This window comes from Falco cherrug, chromosome 5 (genome assembly GCF_023634085.1).
Source record: "Falco cherrug isolate bFalChe1 chromosome 5, bFalChe1.pri, whole genome shotgun sequence".
Taxonomy (NCBI): Eukaryota; Metazoa; Chordata; class Aves; order Falconiformes; family Falconidae; genus Falco; species Falco cherrug.
The window spans coordinates 58,187,899-58,208,092 of NC_073701.1; the positions used below are offsets into that span (position 1 = coordinate 58,187,899).

At 36.1% G+C, this 20,194-nt stretch overlaps 1 protein-coding gene across 3 annotated transcripts in view; it reads left to right on the forward strand.

Moving 5' to 3' along the window:
• TBC1D15 (TBC1 domain family member 15) overlaps positions 1 to 20,026 on the forward strand; it is a 37,235-nt gene extending 17,209 nt beyond the window's left edge. For 2 of the 3 annotated variants that reach the window (XM_055710548.1, XM_055710550.1), the window contains exons 6-17: positions 1,500 to 1,602; positions 2,574 to 2,771; positions 4,286 to 4,414; positions 6,239 to 6,342; positions 6,633 to 6,727; positions 8,147 to 8,263; positions 11,024 to 11,124; positions 11,842 to 11,941; positions 12,324 to 12,421; positions 17,177 to 17,293; positions 17,880 to 17,966; positions 18,644 to 20,026. In XM_055710548.1, the coding sequence (XP_055566523.1) occupies positions 1,500 to 1,602; positions 2,574 to 2,771; positions 4,286 to 4,414; positions 6,239 to 6,342; positions 6,633 to 6,727; positions 8,147 to 8,263; positions 11,024 to 11,124; positions 11,842 to 11,941; positions 12,324 to 12,421; positions 17,177 to 17,293; positions 17,880 to 17,966; positions 18,644 to 18,850 (1,456 nt within the window). In that variant the 3' untranslated portion in view covers positions 18,851 to 20,026. Of the gene's footprint in view, positions 1 to 1,499; positions 1,603 to 2,573; positions 2,772 to 4,285; positions 4,415 to 6,238; positions 6,343 to 6,632; positions 6,728 to 8,146; positions 8,264 to 11,023; positions 11,125 to 11,841; positions 11,942 to 12,323; positions 12,422 to 13,786; positions 13,822 to 17,176; positions 17,294 to 17,879; positions 17,967 to 18,643 lie in introns of those variants that run through there. The other variant, XM_055710549.1, reaches the window with a different exon arrangement.
• Positions 20,027 to 20,194: the final 168 nt, after the last annotated feature.

Here is a 20,194-nt window from a genome sequence, read left to right on the forward strand (position 1 = left end):
CAAGTAGCTGTTGATACCCAACTGGCTGTCCAGAGAGAATGTTTAATTAAAATGGAGATATGGTACAAAGTTTTCCTCCTTTTAGTTAAGGAAAACATAAGGTGTGACTCAGCCTTTGCCCCTGTGCTGCTTTTTAGCAAAAGCCAGTGACTGTTGCTGCCTCAAAACTATGACTGTGGTGTCTGGCTGTCTCAAAACGAGATCTCTTGTTGCATTTCATATCCGTCAGTGTTAACAGTGTCCTGTTGTGTTGGAATGGGAAAGAGATAACGCTTATTAAAGTTCTTATCTTTGACTTTAATAACATGGTAGATGATGCAGGTACTAACAAAAGTAAAAGTAATTTTGCTTTTGAAGACTAGAAATAGTGGACTTAAACTTTGGGATAGAGCAATAGAAAGGTATTTTATATATGGAAGTCTGCAATGGATTAGACACAGATGGCAAAGTGTTTGGCTTTCCTCTGCCTAGCTACAAACTCTGAGGCTTGGCTTCTGAGTTGTTCTCTCTTCTGTCACATACTGAGCTGTAAACTGGTAATTCAGGAGCTGGTTAATGATTTGATAGGGTATCTCTGCTGAGGGAGGGTAGAAGATGGCATATTGGGGTGGGGGGGGTGGGGATGCCAAAAGAACAGATTAAATACTGGGAGCAGCACAGTTCCACTGTCTTTGTTACTGTTTTCATCTGCCTATGCAAGCCTGTCAGAGAAGCAAATGTTATACTGAAGAACAAGTGTGTATAAATATAGTGAGTTAGGCCAAATCAGGTTTGTATTCATTTAGCTTTTGGAGTCTACACAGAAATACATTTGCAGGGCTGTACTGAGATGGTTCTGTTTTGCAGTACAATGGCTGTGGTGTTTTTTAAGCTCCCATCAGTATGAATCTTAGAATTACTATGACAGTAACTGTTGTAATACTGTTGGTTAGAAATTTGTTGATGTGCTTTCGTACATTGAAAAGCAGTTTGTATTCCTTCAAGATTTTACAGGATGTCTTAAGCTAAGATTTACTAGTTCATAGAAAGAATTCCTTAACTGTGTATGGTAACAATGGGCTCTTTTCACTAACTCTTAAGTTAAAAGCATTTCAGCACATGTTGTGTTGAGACTGACCTTGTCTCACTAAATTTCTTTTCCTGTGTCACTTCTGTTGTCTATTGTCAATTATAGAAAACTAAAGAAAACTTTATTTATGTATGGTTGACAGAAGTTATCTTCCAGAGCAATTTCTCAAAAATTTCTCAAAAGCATCATGATTTTTCAAACAGTGCAAGTACAATTCAGAATCAGTATGATGGTGGCTAATCTTTTGAAAAATGAAAGTCCTGTTTCGTGGTGTGTTGTGAACTTGTGCCAAGAATGAAGAGTGATGCATCAAACCTGCTTTGTTTGCACAAAACCTGAAATGTGACTTCATAAAACAGTAAAGGTTCTAAAAATACTTTCAGGAAAAACTGGTGGTACTTACAGAAACCCTTTTTTAATGTTATTGCAGATCTCCACAGGATAAACGGATTCTTCTTGTGAACTCTCAGAACAAGTCTCTGTCTCAGTCTTTTGAAAATCTCTTTGATGAACCATCATATGGCTTATTGCAAGTATGCAGTCTTTGAATTTTTTATTCTGCAGACATGTATTAAAAAAACCCACCCTACCATGTCACACAAATACTCCCTGAATCATTGCCGTTGTAGAAGCATTTATTGTGTCCTAAAACAAATGCTTACTATAGTAAAGTACAATTGTAAACTGTCTTCTGTGTTTGAATAACTTAACTCCCCTGTGGTACTTTTTCAGACCCATTCAAGTTAATGTTGTCTGTGATTCTGTACATTTGGGTACAGATACCTTTAGAAAAAGGAAGAAGGAAAAGTTTTAGGAGTTACCAAAACATTAATTAGAATTTTCTAATTTTTCCTTGACTTAGGTATTCTTTGGTATTTTCTGACAGTTTTGAGGGGATGCTGGAAATACAGTGGCAAATAGCACAATATTGCCTAAAGGAGGTTTTTTTTCTTAATGCTAAAACTGCTTACCATTTGGTGGGGTTTGTGGACTCATGAAAGTCAGCAGCAAATTTTCAAATTGAAATTTTGACTTGAATGAGGCTGGCGTTTTGATGCACTGATCTGTTAAAGAAAATCTTCATGAGTGAATTAAGTTAGTTTCTGAACTTAGTTGTAAAATTAAGTTTTGTGTGGGCTTCCTAGCAGAGTACATGATGATTCAGAATGCGTTTTCTCTCTGAAGACAGGGAAGCTAGGCATAAGAAAGATGTTTCGTGTCATTAATCACTGGAAAGGTAACAGTGGATCTGATCCACTTTTATACTTAGGTCAGGCTTACTGAGCACACTACTATCCTGTCTTTCAAATCAGTTGGTAGTATTATCTTAATACTTAAGATATCTTGTTTTAATCATGTAATGAATGCACTGTGTGAAAATACTGATACTGCAACTTCAGTAACTGAGACCTACAATACTCTTGCTGTTGTTTTGCTTTGAGTACAGAAATTCCAAATAATCTGAGGCTTTTGTGTTTTACTTGTTTTCCTTGTTATAACACAGAAATTGAAGAAAGATCCATACACAGTAACAATGGGAAGATTTTCCAAAGTCACAAACTATATTTTTGACAGTTTCCGTTTAAGTGACCCTTCAAGTCAAAGGCGACCACCATCAGAAATGGCAGACTTTCTCAATGATGCTATTCCGGAGCTGAAGATAAATCAGCAGGAAGAACCAGGATTTGAAGTCATTACACGAGTGAGTGTGTAAATGAATGTGATACAGATGCATTTCTTCTTTTTATGCGCACTTTTAAAGGAGTGGTAGCACTTGAAGCTTGGTCAGTTAAGTGTTTATGCGATTGTGACAAATGCTGCCCTACCATTTATTCACAAGAATGAGATCATCATCAGCTGCTCCTAGGATATATAATTTTTGTGCCTGCAAATGAGTTTAGCTTCGAAAGAAAGCTTGACATTATTGAAATGGGGTTTATCATGGTCTTCAAATCACTACCCTGAAAAGTGACCCATTTAATGTTTAGTGTTTCCTCTGTGGTCAGATAGAGAGATGTTAAGTAAAATTGGGCTATGCAGATTAGTAACCAACTTTCTTGGCTCATCACTTTGACGTTGCAGTTTGTTTTAAGAGGGCTAAGAAGATTAAAACAAAGTATTTAATTGGATGATTAATGTCTAGGATGTACAAATGTAAAGATTTGTGTATAACTTGAACCAAAGCTAGAATGAACTTGTAATTGGATCATGAGTCATTTTGGGCTCCTGTTGGTGTCTTTTACAGATAGGTGGAAAATGTTTACTTTTAGGTGCTTGTGATTACTATCTAAGCAAGTTACATGTTAAACTGTTTTGAATGCTATTTTTTTAATTGAGTTTGAAGTAGTGTTAATAGCAGTAGCTGTGTGAACTGCGTAATTGTAAAAACTAGCTGCCTAGCACTTAATCAGTTAATTTATCAATGAGAAAAAGTGTAACAAATGCTACATACTGAAGATAACACTGACCTATATGTCTTAATCAGGCAAATGTCTTAAACTTCTAAAGAGTTCAAACACAAATTGACTTGGTGGTTACCATCATCAAAATGTTTTTAGAGAGCAAGGAATTACTGGCTGCTGAATTCTGCTGTGCTTAAACGTGCAGTTTGGAAACAGAGACTAACCACAAGCTCTGCAACTTTGGTGTGAAGGCACATAGAGCCTTGGGGTTTTTTTTTAAGGGGCAGTGTACTTAAACTGATCTTTCTGTCACACTGTGCAGTCTGTGTGGGTTAGCATCTCTAAACCCAAGTCGTTTTTCAGTTCTATCTTAAGATATGGTAGTGTGTATCAGGAATGTGCTTTTGAAGTGAAGCTCCCCATTGGCCTTGTTTGCTGTGTGGCACATACCTAATGTGTTCCTGTTGCACGGAGGCTTTTAGTCCATGGGAAGCTAGCTCAGAGGTGTTTGGGGGTAGAAGGTTATTTAAAATGCACATATATATACCCTCCTCCAAAATCTGAAATATTAACATATATACACCCAGGCCCTCAGCACGGGGTCTTGTTCTAAAGATTTGCTTGTGTTGCTCATCAGTACTTGCTAATGGGGACACAGCCTTAGATCCTTAAGAGTTGCTAACTGAGGTATGCAGATGTGAAAATGTAGTTGCACCGACTATAAGAAACTGGCAAGCTTAGTACTATTTGTGCAGTTTTTTAAAATGACTGAAGCACTTCGGTGGGGTCCATATAATGTATTTGTGTGTTTCAGATCGATCTAGGAAAACAGCCTGATGTCAGTAGAAGAGAGCCTGTATTGGCTGAAGAATGGGCTAAGAATATGGATTCTGAAGGAAGAATTTTAAATGTTGACTACATAAAGCAATCAATATTCAAAGGGGTAATTTGTTTTTCTGAAGTCAACAAGACGTATGGCCTGATTCTGTCCCCTTTTTCTTTCCTTCCCAAACCACGTGTATGCTGCTTTCATTATACTTTTAATGCTTTGTGTAGGACTTTGAGTATGAGCCAGTCAGTATTCTTGCAGAGACTTCATAAAGCATGATTTCACGCTAATCAAATAGCTCAGCAGTCTTGGAACCATATGAAATGTTCTACAAGGAGAGAGATCTTGTGGTGACTGGCAAAAGTGAATGAGTTGAAAACACAAAGGCTTAAGTGATAAGAGAAATCAAAGTGCCTTTTAGGAAAACACCACTGTGTCAGTGTTAGGATATCGGGTTTATTCTTTTCTTTTTGAGGGTGTTTTCTTGTCCTTCTCCAACAAAAGCTTCTCTTCTTTGTCTAGCAGTTTGCCTGGATTTGGCCCTCATCAGAGCAGTCTTAAATGCTTTTGCTGGTATTTTTTTTATTGAACTGAGGGTTTTTGCAATATGAATGTGAACTTAGTCTCTGTGATGGATATTTTGTGAACTTTGTCCCATAGCTATTCTACGTAATGTTTCTTTAGTATATATCTTTTTTGGTGGGAATTCTGCTGCCTTTAATGCATTCTTTGTGCACCTGTTGATGCATGTTTGTAAGCATGCAGTCTTGCATTTTTGGAGTTTGAGCAGAAGTGGAGAATGATAACATTGGTATCACATTTCTTTTAAAGACATACATACTAAGTAATGTACTGTGAAGATGGTAGTGTGAAATCGAGGTCGTATTCAGTTTCTGTGACTGTTCTTTAAGATACCTGTGCCTGAGGTGCCCAATTAAGGACCCTTCTGCAGTCATGAGAATTACTACATTTCCCTGTCATCTTTGTCCATTGCCGGATGAGTGAGTACTTGGTCTTATTTATGACTCAGGATTCCAGTGACTTCCAGTACATAAGTGCAGATCCTCAATAAAAAAAAAATGTTAGGATGCCTCTTTTAAACTGTTTTCCTGTTACTGAAAAAGTTCCAGTTGCTACTTGTTTTTGCAGTGGTTGATGCTGTTTGCTGCACCATCTTCCTTGCCTTAATCTAATGGTAAATGAAGAAATATAGTGAGTATTCAAGCTGGCCTTGGACTGGTAAACTGGGGAGTCTTGATAGCAAAAGTGCCTCATTCCCATGAGTATACTGCGGGAATTTTTCAACTCTTCATGAGAGTTGGGATCTAATTCAGCTAGTACATCTTTGCCATCTACAATGATGAACATTACTTGGAAAGATTTCTCATAAATAGTGTCCTTGAGTGGACACTAGGTTTTCTAGTTGCTTGGAAGATTCATCTGCGTGTTGCCCATGTCTTGTTATATGAAAATATTAGTTAAAAAAAATAAATAAATGGAAGTCTAGTCCTCAAGAACAGTTTGTGGTGAGACCAGAAGTTTGGCAGTTAAGCAGCATGATCTTTAAATATATAAATTCTAAAGGTACTTCTCTTTCGCTTCTTAAAGTCTGTGATGCCAGTAAGGTTTTCATTTCCAGCAGTGAAGTGAAAATATGGGAAGAAAAGTCTTCTATGAAGTTTCATTTTTATGGTCTAAGGATGAATCCAGTTGCTTCTACAGTTTTCTACTTAATCACATTCTCTTCCTCCTGTTTCCTCCGAGTGTGATGCCTAGTTAGCAGATAAGATTTGGCTACAATGTAAAAAGAAGCTTAATTACAAAAATTCTCTTTTAGGTTGTTACTTCAAGAAGTGTTGTATCAATCACTACAGGAATGTTTCCTCACAAAATAGACATCAGTATTTTTGTTAATGTTTCATATCCATTTTTCCCTAGGGTCTCTGCCATACTTTAAGAAAAGAGGCATGGAAATTTCTTTTGGGGTATTTTCCTTGGAATAGCACTAAAGAAGAGAGAGCAAGTCTGCAAAAAAGGAAAACGTGAGTACAGTGGGGATTTTGTAACAAAATAAATTAAAAAGCTGCTTTTTTCTTAACTCATGTAGTGGTGTAGAAAGCTTTTTGGAAACTATAAGGACAGCTGCTAAAGATTGTTGAATGCAAAGAGGTGTGTGAGACTAAAAAAATGAATGTTATACTAAAAAATACTACATAAACGAGGTGTTATCCCACTTACGCCAAAGAACCAATAGGATGAATGAATGCTTCAATAAAAAAGGAAGACATGTAATAATGGAGCATGTTCTGGTTTCAAAATTATCTTTTTTCAGGGATGAATATTTCAGGATGAAACTGCAGTGGAAATCTGTCAGTGAGGAGCAGGAAAAACGAAATTCAAGACTAAGAGATTACCGGAGTCTTATAGGTATATTATTCTTACCTTAGAAACATACCTAACTGTACAAAATGCACACACTTTTACAATTAAATATGAAGGTGAAAAAATGCAACCTTTTGAGTAACCTGTATGAAGAGGCATTGGCAACCAACATGTTGCTGTTGTCAGAAGTGTATAAACTTTATCGTATACTTAATACTAAAACTTCCTTAGTACTTCGGGGCTGTACACCGGGTTACAGAATGGCTGGATTTTTTTTAACTTCCTTAATAACAAAAGGCTCTTCATTGCATGTTATTTCATGATGTAATTTTACTGGAAATGTCATTAAAATAATGACATACAATAAGAATGTGAAAATGTGTCTTTTTATATTCTAAAATTTCTTACAGAGATTTGTATGTGTACATTCTGACTTGTGGGAGTTTATACCTACTTTTAAAAATTTCATCAAGTTCTGCTGACTACTAGAATTTCGTATCCTTGGTTCTCTTTGGTAGTGCAATTTGGGCACCAATGTGTGGGATTACTGAATAGTTAGTTCAGGAGACAGATTTTTGTGCTACTCTGAGACATGGACTAAGCTTATTTCAGCCAGTTACTCAGCAGGCAAGCTGAAAGGGTTGAGAAAGTCTAATCTTAGCAGATTAGTAAACTTCCTTTTTAGAGAGTGTCTATGTTTAACAGGAAAAAAAATAATTGGAGTTCTAAAAGTGCTGAGGTTTTGTTGCTGTTAAAGCAGTTCTGTTCCTTTTTAAGTGTTTGAAGTGTAAATGACAATATTAGGCTTAGGTTGTAGAATAGGTCCAAAACTACTAAATATTCCTTTTGATAAAACACTCTTAAAATTTTGCTTATTTAAATACATCAGTCTTGAATTTCACATTATTAGAGAGTATGCTGTGTGCTTGTTACGTTTGAGGCATGAAAACTGCCTGATGAAACAGGCAGTTCAGGTCGCTATGAGTTACAAGTCCTTGTTAAATAGAATTTATAAACATGCTGTCATCAACTATCACAGTGTCTTTGAGCTGATCATCTGGTAACTTTCCTACTATGGCTTATGCTGCATTGCATAAGTATTCATAAATGGCATTGCGTAGCTAATTCACATAAAATTGTTCTTAATCCCTGTAAGTGTAAAACATTTTCACTGAATTATAATCAGGAAATTTTCCATAAAAAGTATTAACAAAAAAAAGCAAAATGCTTTAAAATATATTTATAAGCAAATCCTTTTATTGCAGACAAGAAGGATTTTCTTTCTTTTAAAATATTCTTTTTTGTTGAAATGACATTCAGTTACGCAGTTGTCTTAAACGCTTCAAAGCTTTGCAAAAGTGTTTGGGGAAAAAAGCAGTGGCTTAAAGATATTTTCAAACAAGTTCTACAAAGCCAGCATCAAATGAATTCAGAATGTTTTTTTTATCTGGACTGTTTTCTTAGAAAAAGATGTAAACAGGACAGATCGAACAAATAAATTCTACGAAGGTGAAGATAATCCAGGATTGATTTTACTTCATGATATTTTGATGACGTATTGCATGTACGACTTTGACTTAGGTAAGTTGTGTTCCTGTGAATGTAAAAAGCCTTTTTAGTTTCTGATACGCAGCTTCGCTTATGATAAGGCCTGTTAATACAATTGAACTTGTATTGATTACAGTGCTTTTTGTAAATACCAGTATGTATATTTTAATACTGCAGATAGCTTTGGTCAGTTTCTTATCCTGTTTATTCTTCTGTCTGATTCTTATCACAGGCATCTGAATCCATCAGCTGAAGTGGGATTGGGAATTAGGTGGCAGTTTGTCTTCACTGTAGCTCAGTTTTCTTTGTTTCCGATTTTTTGTATTGTGGGGTATTTTTAGGAATTGAAGCAGTTTTGCTTTTCAGAGTTTTAAAGGGATTTGTGTCTTTGGAGCTTGAGTGTTATATCAATTTTTAAGACTGCTGTATCAATAAAAATGATAAACCAGCTGCCACTGCTGTAATTAAAGCTCAGTGTGCTGAACCAGCTGTTTGTAAACATGGGTGCTCTTAGGAATACTTTAAAAGCTGGTTCTTGAGGAGTACACTTAACAGTCTGTCAAAAATTATGCTTTAGTGTATGCATCTACTGCAGAAGCAAGAACATATAATGTCTTGCTTTAATCACAGTGTGCTGGATGTCTAAGTCTTGGATTCTGTTAACTCTTTTGGAAGGGAAGGAGGGAAAAGATACTTCTAGCTGCTTCCCTCCTCCACCCCAGCATGACATTTGCCTGTTGTGCACTAGGGGTATTTTCTTGGTATTCTGTCTCAGAATACCACGTTGTGTCAGAATTTGAATGAAAAGCAGGAACAACTCTTTAACCACTAGTAAACTGGCTGCAGAGCCATAGTACTTGTCAGCTGTTGTGCTTTCTGTCAAGTCTGTAGTGAGACTTCATCTTTGGCTTGAAAAAGAAGGGGAAAACTAAAACTCATTGAGGCTGTTTAAACGTAGCTGTGTTTCACGTCTTTCCATGTTTCAACCTTCATTAATGCAGAGTAACATATAAGTGAACTTAAAGCACATTCACCACCCGCTACTAAAAACATTGTTTAGATGGCTTAAATGTATGCAGTGGATAAGTCTTCTGTCTTACAAACAAGCAAGAATAGATGGAAATGTAGTGCAGTTGACTCTCTTTCCAAGGCTTCTAAGCTACCCAAGCAATCGGTACGATGCTGCTCTTAATCCTTTGACAGCAGCTGTAGAGGTCTGAATAATACCACAAACTGCCAGACAGGGGAGGGAACAGAACAGCTGATAATACAACATTTTTCTGAATGAATTCCTTAAGTCTGCACTAATGAAACTGGTTTTATTCTTTAAGAGACCTGTGAACTGTCTTGAACAGAATTTTCTCTGCACCTGTTTTTAATTGGCTATAGTATTAAATGTGTGGGGAATAAAACATTTTTTCTTTTGACCTTTTAATTATTTACCTGTTTTCTATTCCCTGTTCTGTTCTTCTCACACCTGCTCTGCATTTTCACAGTCATTGACTCTAATCCTCTTTTCAGTTATTCAGTTATAATTATGTTAATAAATGTTATCAGCCAACTGAGAAATGTCAGGTTGAACCAACTACTCATGATAGACATGCACGTAAATAGTGTTCTCCCTTACTTAGTGAGGTCAGCAGCAACAGGGCAGTAGATAAGCTGACTTGAGCATCAGTGGTAGGGTAGTTGGAAGAGTCAGGAAGAAGGGGAAAAATGAGTTCTAAAACTCATGGTCCTCTGTTCTTCTTAATTGGGCTGTGAATTACGAGGAAGCTGGTATAAGCATTAAAAAGCTACAGAATTTTGAAAATGCTTTGTGTACAACTACAGTTTTCTAGGTATTTGTAAAAATTATATGCTGTAAAAATGGCCAGTTTGTTCTCCAGTTATATGTAAGCTTTTCTTATAAGGCCTGTAAGTGCTTTTTAGGGCATAGGAACTTGATTTACTGTTTCTGGGTACAGAAACCTAAAGGCACTTCCTTGATTCAGGTCTGGGTATGTGTTGTTTCATGCTTCTCACAAGCAATACTTTGCTTAATCCCTTTCCTCAGTTTTGATAGGTCGTAGTCTTTTTTGTTGTTGGCTGCTTGGTTACATAGATGGTCTTAGGTTTTGGTGTTTAAAAATGCCATCCAAGCATAACAGTTCCTTCTTCCCTAATTACAGAAATCCTTAAAGCACATTCAGTGCCAGAAAAAATGAATGTTAATTGTGAAATTGTCTTCATAAAAACTATTGCACCATATTTTTGACCTGGGGATGAAACTCAACATCTCTTCTTCAAATCTATTTGAGAAGAAAATCTTTAGTTGGGGGGGATTGGGAAGGCGTTAAAAGATTTTTAAACGTCTGGAAGAAAGCAAGGTGTTAGATGGAGATGAGAATAACAACTACAAGTCTGTGTTTGTGATGGTGCAAGGTATATATTTAATCTTTCTAAAAATGTCAGTATGTACTCCTGAGCTCTAAATGGGAACTCTTTTTACTAAAAATTCTTGTCTTGGCTCAGTTTGTAAATATGTTAACAACTACAGAAACAATGCATTTGTGTTATATCTCTTTAGATTGGCAGAAACCATTGCTAAATCTTGTTTGATCTGCTGGATGTTGGTTATTATTAATATAAAAATGTCTTTGCTGGTGATTGAGTTGGGAAATTACAGTATCTGTACAAACTTGGAATGCTAACATTTATTTAACTCTGTCATTTACACACTTGAAAAATTGCTGTTTAACTGCTGAGTTTGACTGAATTCTTTCTGGCTTTTTTCTTTTTTTCTCCATCAAGGTTATGTCCAGGGGATGAGCGACTTGCTGTCACCTGTCTTGTATGTTATGGAGAATGAAGTAGATGCCTTTTGGTGCTTTGTATCATACATGGATCAAATGGTAAAATAAGGCTTTTTTAGCCCACATAAACAATGTAAGCTGTGGATAGCATTTGGGGTTAACTTATTTTATAAATTTCATTGGGTTTTTAAAATTCTCTTAAAGCAGTCATCTTACGTTTGAAGTCAATGTTTCTTCCGGTTGACACGGGTTATTGTGGGTTTGTGATACTGTTACTGTGCCATGAAGACAAATTTGACTCCTTGGAATTCCAAACTCAGAGCCGTCACAGACAAATTTGTATTAAATGGGAGTCCTCTAGCAGGGTGCTGTTCATGACGGGTTCACTGTCATACCTACCTTTTGGCATTTGTTAAAAGCAATTTAGACTTCCCACAAAATAAGCTTTTATGAATGGTGCATGTGGCAAAACAATGTGACTGGTATAAGAATAAAAAAAAAAGTTGTCTTTTTGGTTTTTAAATGCAGTGGTGCTGCTTGGAGGTACAGACCATAGGCTGATTATAAAATGTTATTTATTATGTACAAAAGTGTTATTGAAGAAACACAGTTCATTGCTTTAATTAAGTTTCAGTAAAAGGCAGACATTTCATTAGGTAGAAGTACAGTTAAATATCCGTATGTGAAATAGCTAGAGGGTGAGAATCACTCTTGCAATAACAAAACTTTTTTTTAAAAAAATGAAAAATGGCTGTAAATATCAAAATGATCATTGAGTTAATAAAACTGACAGTGCTGATATTTTATTCTATCCAGCATCAGAATTTTGAAGAACAGATGCAGGGTATGAAGACGCAACTAATTCAACTGAGTACTTTGCTTCGTTTACTAGACAGTGGATTTTGCAGTTATTTAGGTAGGTGTGTTATTTATGCACAATAACTAAAACAACTTACTGCATTCTGTATGCATTGATGTCCTTACCAGTCTTTAAACATAATTCTGATAGTTATATTACATGAGTACAGGACTTGTAAATTAATAACGCCTGAAAGATTTCAATAATTGCTCCATGCCCATTGAAGAACAGGGTCATCTTGTTACTGATTTTAAAAATATGCCATCCTCTGGCACGTATCTTTTGATGCTGAAAAGGGGCTATCGTCCTAAAAATCAGTGGTATGATTGCCTACCTGTAAAGTGTGTTGGTTGTCCTTCTCCATGCTGCCCTTGCCCTCACCCCTTCCCTTTTCTTAGCCAAATTTGGTGTTTATGCAATGTAACACTCTTATTTCTAGAATCTCAAGACTCAGGCTACCTTTATTTTTGCTTCCGATGGCTTCTTATCAGATTTAAAAGGGAATTTAGCTTTCAAGATATTCTTCGACTCTGGGAGGTAAGAAGGTATTTTGTCACAGAAACTTCAGCAGTCTATAGAGTTTAGAACAAAAAGCGCTGTGAAGTGATTAATAGTCTAAAAGATTTACTTTTTAGAACTGATTCATTGCAATATGCTGGGGATATATTAAAATAAGTCATGTCTTTTTAGCCAAAACAACAACTTGGGAAGTTAATGAAAAAATACTTTTAAGAGCTGGGGGGAATAAACTGACTTTCTGGAAACAGTTTGGACGGGATCCTTCAGATAAGGCTCTTAAGTGAAATTAGTAAGTGGAGAGTATTAGTTAACTTTTAATGGAAAACAGCTTATGCTAGAAGAAATAGCATTTCTGTGTGTCTGATTAATTCATTGATATTGGTAGTACTTTTAAGATTAGGTGGAATGAAGCACTGGTTGGGTAGGTTTTGTTAGCCCAAACCATCAAGAGAATGATGTCAGAAGATGCAGTTGATCTTGATAATAAGGCCTCATGATGCCAAATAACTTCTGTAAAACATAAAACGTCGAAGTTCTGATAATTCCAGGTTAATGAGATCTTCATTTAGGCAATCTTGGGATCAGGTAGAGTAATTCAGACAAACTAGCACTTTGTTGAACACTTTAATTCTTTGTTTCAAGAAAATCAAGGAGTGTGTCAACAGGACAGGTTTATTGTGTAAGATGCGTTTAACAAGAACACAGTATCCACTAAAAACTCCCAAACATCAGAATTAATGTTCAGATGAATGGAAGGCGTATATTCTAGGATATAACATCACGTAGAGTTGCATTGGGGAACGGAAGGGTAATGAAAAGAACAGGACTGAGATGCATAAAGTTTGTACTATAATGAAAAATAATGTTGTTTGTACTATAATGAAAAATAATGTTGATGCTTTTATTCACTTTTTCCACTAATGAAAAAGGAGGCACATACAGAGGAGGACCAGTATTTAAAGCTGTCTAAAGTAAATCTTTTTTAGCTTTTTATTATCTGTTGGTGGAATTTACTATCATAGAGTACTGAAGTGGTATTTTAACTGAAGAAGACTAAAAATTTTATGAATAACATTCATAAATAAGGGCACCAAAGTGTACAAAACAGAAGGAATTCTCTTATTCTGAGGTATAAATGATAATGATTTTTTTTTGGAAAAAAAAAAAAATCACCCATCTCATTTCCCCCCCCTCAGTGTTATGTTGTCTTCTCAGTATTTTTTTTTAAGATTAATTTTTCTTTTTAAATTGATGACAATAGTATTTTTGTTTATAGTTTATAGTCTCAGGCTAGCATCACCTTGGCTTTAATGTAGGTATACATTTGCATACAGAAAAGAAACACACCATATTTCTAACTTTTTTTTTTTCTTTCTGTTTTAGGAAGGTGATGGAAACTATTGATGTATGATAGTCTTGTAGGCTTCTTCTGGCACATTATAATACATGTTTACTACAAGTATTCAATTTCTTTGCTAGGAGATATGGAACGGGAAGGGGTTTTAAAGATGAAAATCTTGTTTTCCATTTTAAAACAAACTGATTAAGGCATTATATTGATGTTTTTATGTGAAAGCTAGTATCACCTTTGTCACAGTTGAAGTCCAGCTTACAACAGTTTGGGTTTTTTTCCTGTTCATAGCTATGCAGCTTCATTGGTATTAACGGTGTGTATATGTGGGATTTACAAGGGCAAGCTTTAGACACAGGAGACCATTTTCCCCTTTGTAATCAGCAGAGAAAAATGAACTGCTTTTACGGTATTTCAGTCTGAGCAAAATTGATGTGCTGTTTTGTAATAGCACATGAATGGAGGGAACTTACTTGAAAGTGATGTCACCCTGTGACATACTTGCTTGCAAAGGGTAGAATGGGAAGAAGGGGAGGGACCATCTGAGATTCCAGTCCCCAGCTCTAGGACTTCTAGGGCATTTTCTGTCTAATACATGAATTTCAGGGTGTTCTTTTGGACCTCCGTTTCTGTCCTCTGAGTTACCTAACTCTAAGGTAGTATCGGATACTTTTCCCCTGTTCCCACCGGCTTCACGACTTCCAGTGTTTTATCTCAAAAAAAAGGAATGAAGATTCTTCACTAGACCAGTTATTAGACTTTTGCCTTGAAGATGGGAGATACTACTCCCCACCAGCTGGAGTGGAAGCTAAACCTAAGCTCTCCTAGTTACCGAGCAAAGCAATAACAATCAGGTTGTGGTAGAAAATGTGGGTGGTTATATCATCATTACATGGTGCAGCAGGGTGTGCTAGGCAGCGCACGTGCTAGAGAGGTGTCATTCTACCTTGTGTGGGTAAGTTGAGACACATGGTATTTGCAGTGCTATATGCAACACCTTTTTACAGAAATATGAATCCAGGTTAAACTGCCCTGTGGGTAGGATTATTTATGGTATGTTTCAGCAGTCTCTCTCAAACTCAGACGGGATACTGAGCCACTGCTTAGATGTCCCAGAATTGAGAGCAGCTCAGTTCCTCTTTCACAGTGGAGGGATGGACAATATTACCTAGTAATTCCAGCCTGGTCTTATTCTTCTCTTGCACAGTGGGCTGCTTCATTCTCAAGATAGTGCAGGAAGACTGGGTAGAAAAAGAAGAATCCCAGAAGAAAAATTCTCTTAACAAAATTACGTAGCTAGCTCAGAATTAACTTCCAGTGTTATGCTAGTACAGCTCACATAGTATAAAACTGGAGTGATCTAGTGATAAATTACTTTACATATATGTTAGTACTGGTTACGAATATTCATGGATGCTGAGGTAGCACCAGAACAAAGGAGTCCTTACTTGCATAGTTTTATCAGAAAGATACAGGAGGAAAAGAGTTAATACACTTGAGTGGTATACTTTTATATTCCTAATTTAAATGCTGGTTTTCTTTGATCTGTTCAGCTCTTTGTGATGCTGTTGTTACGCATTTACGTACATAAGCTTAACTGCATACTCTGCTCCAGACTTTGAGAGCTGTATTGAAAACAGTAGCAAAAAGTATGGAATTTCTTGCAGCTGGTGACAGCTGCTAATTTTCCTCAGAGAGGAGAGAATGTCTGTAAGCATCCTTGCTAGTATTACTGTGTTTTTTCCCCTCTTGAGGCCAGATCTAGCTTCCACTGCAGTTAAGCCTGAAGCCAGTACTACTTTAAGTAGGTATTCCAGTAGGATAGCATTAAGTTGGAGACATGAAAGTTAAATATTCTGTTAATGTCCATAAAAAGGTAACTGTTAAACAGGACTATATTTTGGGTCAATTTCCCCTATAGCCTGCACTGTCATGTTCCTATCATCAATATCATGGTTAGGTTAACGCAGCTTATTGTCTGACATACTTCATCATGATTGCTGTAGATGATTCATGGTATGAATGCCATGAGAATTTGAGTGTACCAGAAATGTGTGGGTAGTAGTCTGCTCTCTTCATATGCAGACTTGGTGTTGAATCAAATCCATGTATAGCTGTCAGTATTTCCTTCTTAAGAAGTAGGAGTGGAAAAAAAACCCACCCAAAACCACAACCAAACCAAAAAGAACCAGTAGTGTGTAGAAAGGCCGTATTTGGTAGACTGTAGGCATTTTGTATGATAGTTACTGTTTTATCAGTCTGTTTGTATTCCAGCCTTTTTCCAGGAGTGAGAGAATACTTTATCAGATATCCAATATTCTGTTAAAGATGTGAAATTTAATTCTGGACTGAGTGAATTGAATCTTAATTGAAACATTCACGATTAATTGTGCTTTATTTTAAGTGAACTTGGTTTGGATATCTCTCAGATTTATGCAATTCTGTTTACATGTACTAGTGATAAAAGTTCAAGTAAGCTCTTGCGGAGCTTTAAGGCTGTGTTCTATCAATAATGAAGAAAAGAAATTTTTGCTAATGAATTAAGACTGAATCTTCATGAGTCTGCTTTCTTACCTGCCTCTTTTTGAGAGTAAATCCATTGACTTAAATCCCTTTATATGTCTGTCAGAGCAATTTATGCAGGTTTTTCTTCATTTTTTTTGTTGTCAGAAGTGTTCTCCAGCTTTCTGCCCACCGTGCTTATTCTCTTTGACTGTTTTTTTTTTCTTTTTTTTAAATGTGACTCTTAAAAACATGCTGAAATAGGGTATTAATACTGAAGTTGCACATTTCAGTCCCAGTGAACTCGCAGAATGATTATCAGTGGCCTCTGTGGGACCAGAAGCCAATGTGTCTGCAGTCAGAAAGTAACACCGCCCTACCCCCAACACCTGCGTGTACATGTATTTGGGCTTTTGTAGTGGGGAAATTGGGAAAAATTTTAGCACCTTATTTATAACTGATAGAACCTTTTTGGGAGGTTGCTGAGCACAACGCACTTATACCAATTCATACTTAATGCAGACACACTAAGCCACACAAATAATTAGTTAGTTTTAATTACTTTTGTGTAGTTAGTAGTTTTGAATGGGAGAATTTCACAAGAGCCAAGGCAGAACGCACACACTCACAGAACTGCAAGCTCAGGCAGCTTAATAACTGTATATAGTGGGCAACCTGGTAGACACAGAAGTCTTAAAGAATAGGATAAGCATTTGGTGACTCAAGACTTGCAGTTGTCACTAATTGGCCAAAAGACAAACTTCACATAGTTGCATAAATACTTAGTTGCCTTCAAAAATAGCTTATTGTTAGTTAAGCTGCCTGGCTTGAGGGCATTTCCAACTCATTTTCTAAGAACTGCTTTTCTTTTTTTGAGGAAGAGCATGAGCACTTAAAAAGTGGTTTTCTTATTTTAACAGGTCATGTGGACAGGATTGCCTTGCCAGAATTTTCATCTTCTCCTTTGTTGTGCTATCTTAGAATCTGAAAAACAGCAAATAATGGACAAGCACTATGGCTTTAATGAAATATTAAAGGTATTGAATTCTTAGGCGTTATTGAAATACTAATTAACTTTTTGAAGTTAATGCGATGTGTTTGTATTTCATGTTGGGCAGCAGGAAAAGTTCATACTATCTTCTGAAGGCTTAAATGTGAGCCAGATATTTATCTTCCATGCTTTCAAAATGATTTGGTTTACGTCTATGTTTAGTGCTAAGATTATTAACAGACAGAAAACGATTCTGCCCCTTAGAGTACTGCTTAGTATGTTTAATCTTAATTTTTGCTTTTTTCTTCTATAATCTTACTTATCATCTCTTTGAAAACGTGATCTGGGGGATACCTAGGAGGGCTGGATAGTTTGTCACATTTAGAAGTGCCGTGGATTCCTGTTAAGAATATTGGATACTGGTGAAAGCCAGCACTGCCTACTACAGGTTTCAGTACCCATTTGTCAAAGCAAATAGAGTATGTTTAGCATTTCATAGCTTAAGGAACAAGCTTGTAAGGTGATCCTTACTAGCAGTGCAGTACAGTATTAGTGTGTTTAAGTGTATTGTATTTCAAATAAAGCATATTTACCATTTATAATACTTACTGGTTTTGTGAATGTATTTTTAGCATATCAATGAACTGTCTATGAAAATTGATGTGGAAAATATACTCTGCAAAGCAGAAGCAATTTCTATACAGATGATGAATTGCAAGGTAAAGATATTTTGAATATATCTACTGTGAGCATTTATAGACAGTAAAAGTATGTAGTTGGCTGTTAGTGCACATGTATGATTTGGCAAATAACTAAATGCCTGGGTATGATAAAGGATGTGCTGTATAGGGCACGTGTCTTCTAAAAGTCTGCGAGCAAGAGTTATTGATTTTTCTAGAGCAGCGTTGTTGGGGAAGACTGGATTGTGCTTTTTGGTCATGATTTCTTAACTTACTAGATAACTTAGTACAAGTAACTCGATGTTTAGTGTGCTCAAGAAAAATGAGGTGAAAGGTGCATTGCACTGAAAGCATGCCAGACTTACTAGGTAGAACCTAATGATTCACTGACTAGAACTAATTTTGGTAATTATAATTAATTGTGTAATTATAATAGTTTAGACTGTTATTTTTGTAACTAAGATTATACTGTTAATTGGGAATTGATTCCTGAGCCTGTCCCCTTTGCTGTCTTCTTGAAAAGCAGATACAGAAAATGGTAACTTTAATGGAACTAATGCTGAGAGATGCTGTCAGTACAGCTAAATTCAGATTAATTATTACTTACTGGGGGTGGGGGGCAGACTGGGCGGGACCTTCTTGTTAACTTTTTTCATTTAATTATGGTGATTTTTTAATAGTGGGTTGGTTTTCTCCCCCCCCCCCCCCTTTTTTAGGAATTGCCGCAAGCAGTTAGTGAGATCCTGGGGTTAGAAACCAGTTCTGTAACACCAGATTCAGATACTGGAGAGGACGAAAGTGGAGCTGTGTTGAGTTGTCTGACGTCGTCATATCAGAGTGTCTCAACACCTGTAACTGCTGCCAATGGAACAAGAGACAGCACTCAACAGATGTCTGAGACGCAGAGCCTGACACCTGCGTAATTACATATTGTTAAATTGAAGAAAGACTTTTACTGAGCATGTTTTTTTTCAAGCACTTGAGAGATGGATATTTAAACTTGGTGTTGATTAAGCTTTAAGGTTGGAAAGAAAACCTGTACTGTAATGCTCTTGCATTAAAGCTTTACAACATGACTCAACTTAACTATTTTTGTAGTTTCTTCTACCAAAATAGCCTTTTGTTTTCAATAACATTCCTTAATATTTTTGTAGCCAAGTGCATTTTCTTTTTGCTGGTGAACTGCAAATGGATGGTGATAAAGAATGAATTCAAAAATTCTGCATTTGCTGAGCTTTCACATATATTGATCTAAGACAGTGTGAGCTCTTTGATTTGAGCAGATTCACAATAGGCCAGATGAAACTGCTGTAGAAAAATTTTCAAGCTGAAGGGATGCCGATGTGTTAAAGAAGGATCGTTTTGTAAATGAATGGGTTTTCCCTATCTCAATTGTTTACAAAAATACTTCTAAGTATTTGTTGCTGGTTGAATGTAGATTTGAAATGGACATTTATACTTAAACAGTTTGATGTCCAAATACTGAATTTTGTGTAATTGGGAGTGGATGAACAGTATATTTTTACATTAACATATCCTCACTTTATATATGCATATATATATTTACACACATACATGCACTATATACACAAATGTTTGTGAATACTAAAAAGGATAGTCATATTTTCAATATCCGAATAAACTTGACTGTTCATTCGTATGAATCAGTTTGACCAAATTAATGCACAGCTCCAACTTGGGCTCTTTTTCAGAATTTTTCTAACTGAAGGTAACTTTCATGTGAATACATTCAGTCCTACACTTGAGGTAATTTTGCAATTGATTTCTTGCAAACTTTACTAATGTTTATCTTTGCTAATATATTAACTGATCAATTAACTACTTACACTGTTTTTATGGCAACATTATTTGGAGAATTAATAAGCAGGTTATAAAAAAAACAAACCCCAACCAACCACAAACCAAATTAGTAATCACAATTAGCATTAATGGATTTTTTTGTATATGCAGAAGGCAGTGTGAGTTTGTTCCATGCCATGCTGATGTCCTTTGACGTTATGTGAAATTTAACATAACTGATTCAGTGTATTCATTATTTGGTAACTATTGTACATATATAAAATAAAAATCAAAGCTTATTTAGTGTTTTTAATTAAATCATATTTAGAGAAAATATGTAGTTGTCTGGTTGTTGATATAAGAATATGAGCTAGAGGGGATAACTAACAATGGTTAGTCCCTTGATACGTATTTTGTGAATAATGAAGAGCAGTGGGATTATCTGTTACAGAGTGGAACATGCCTTT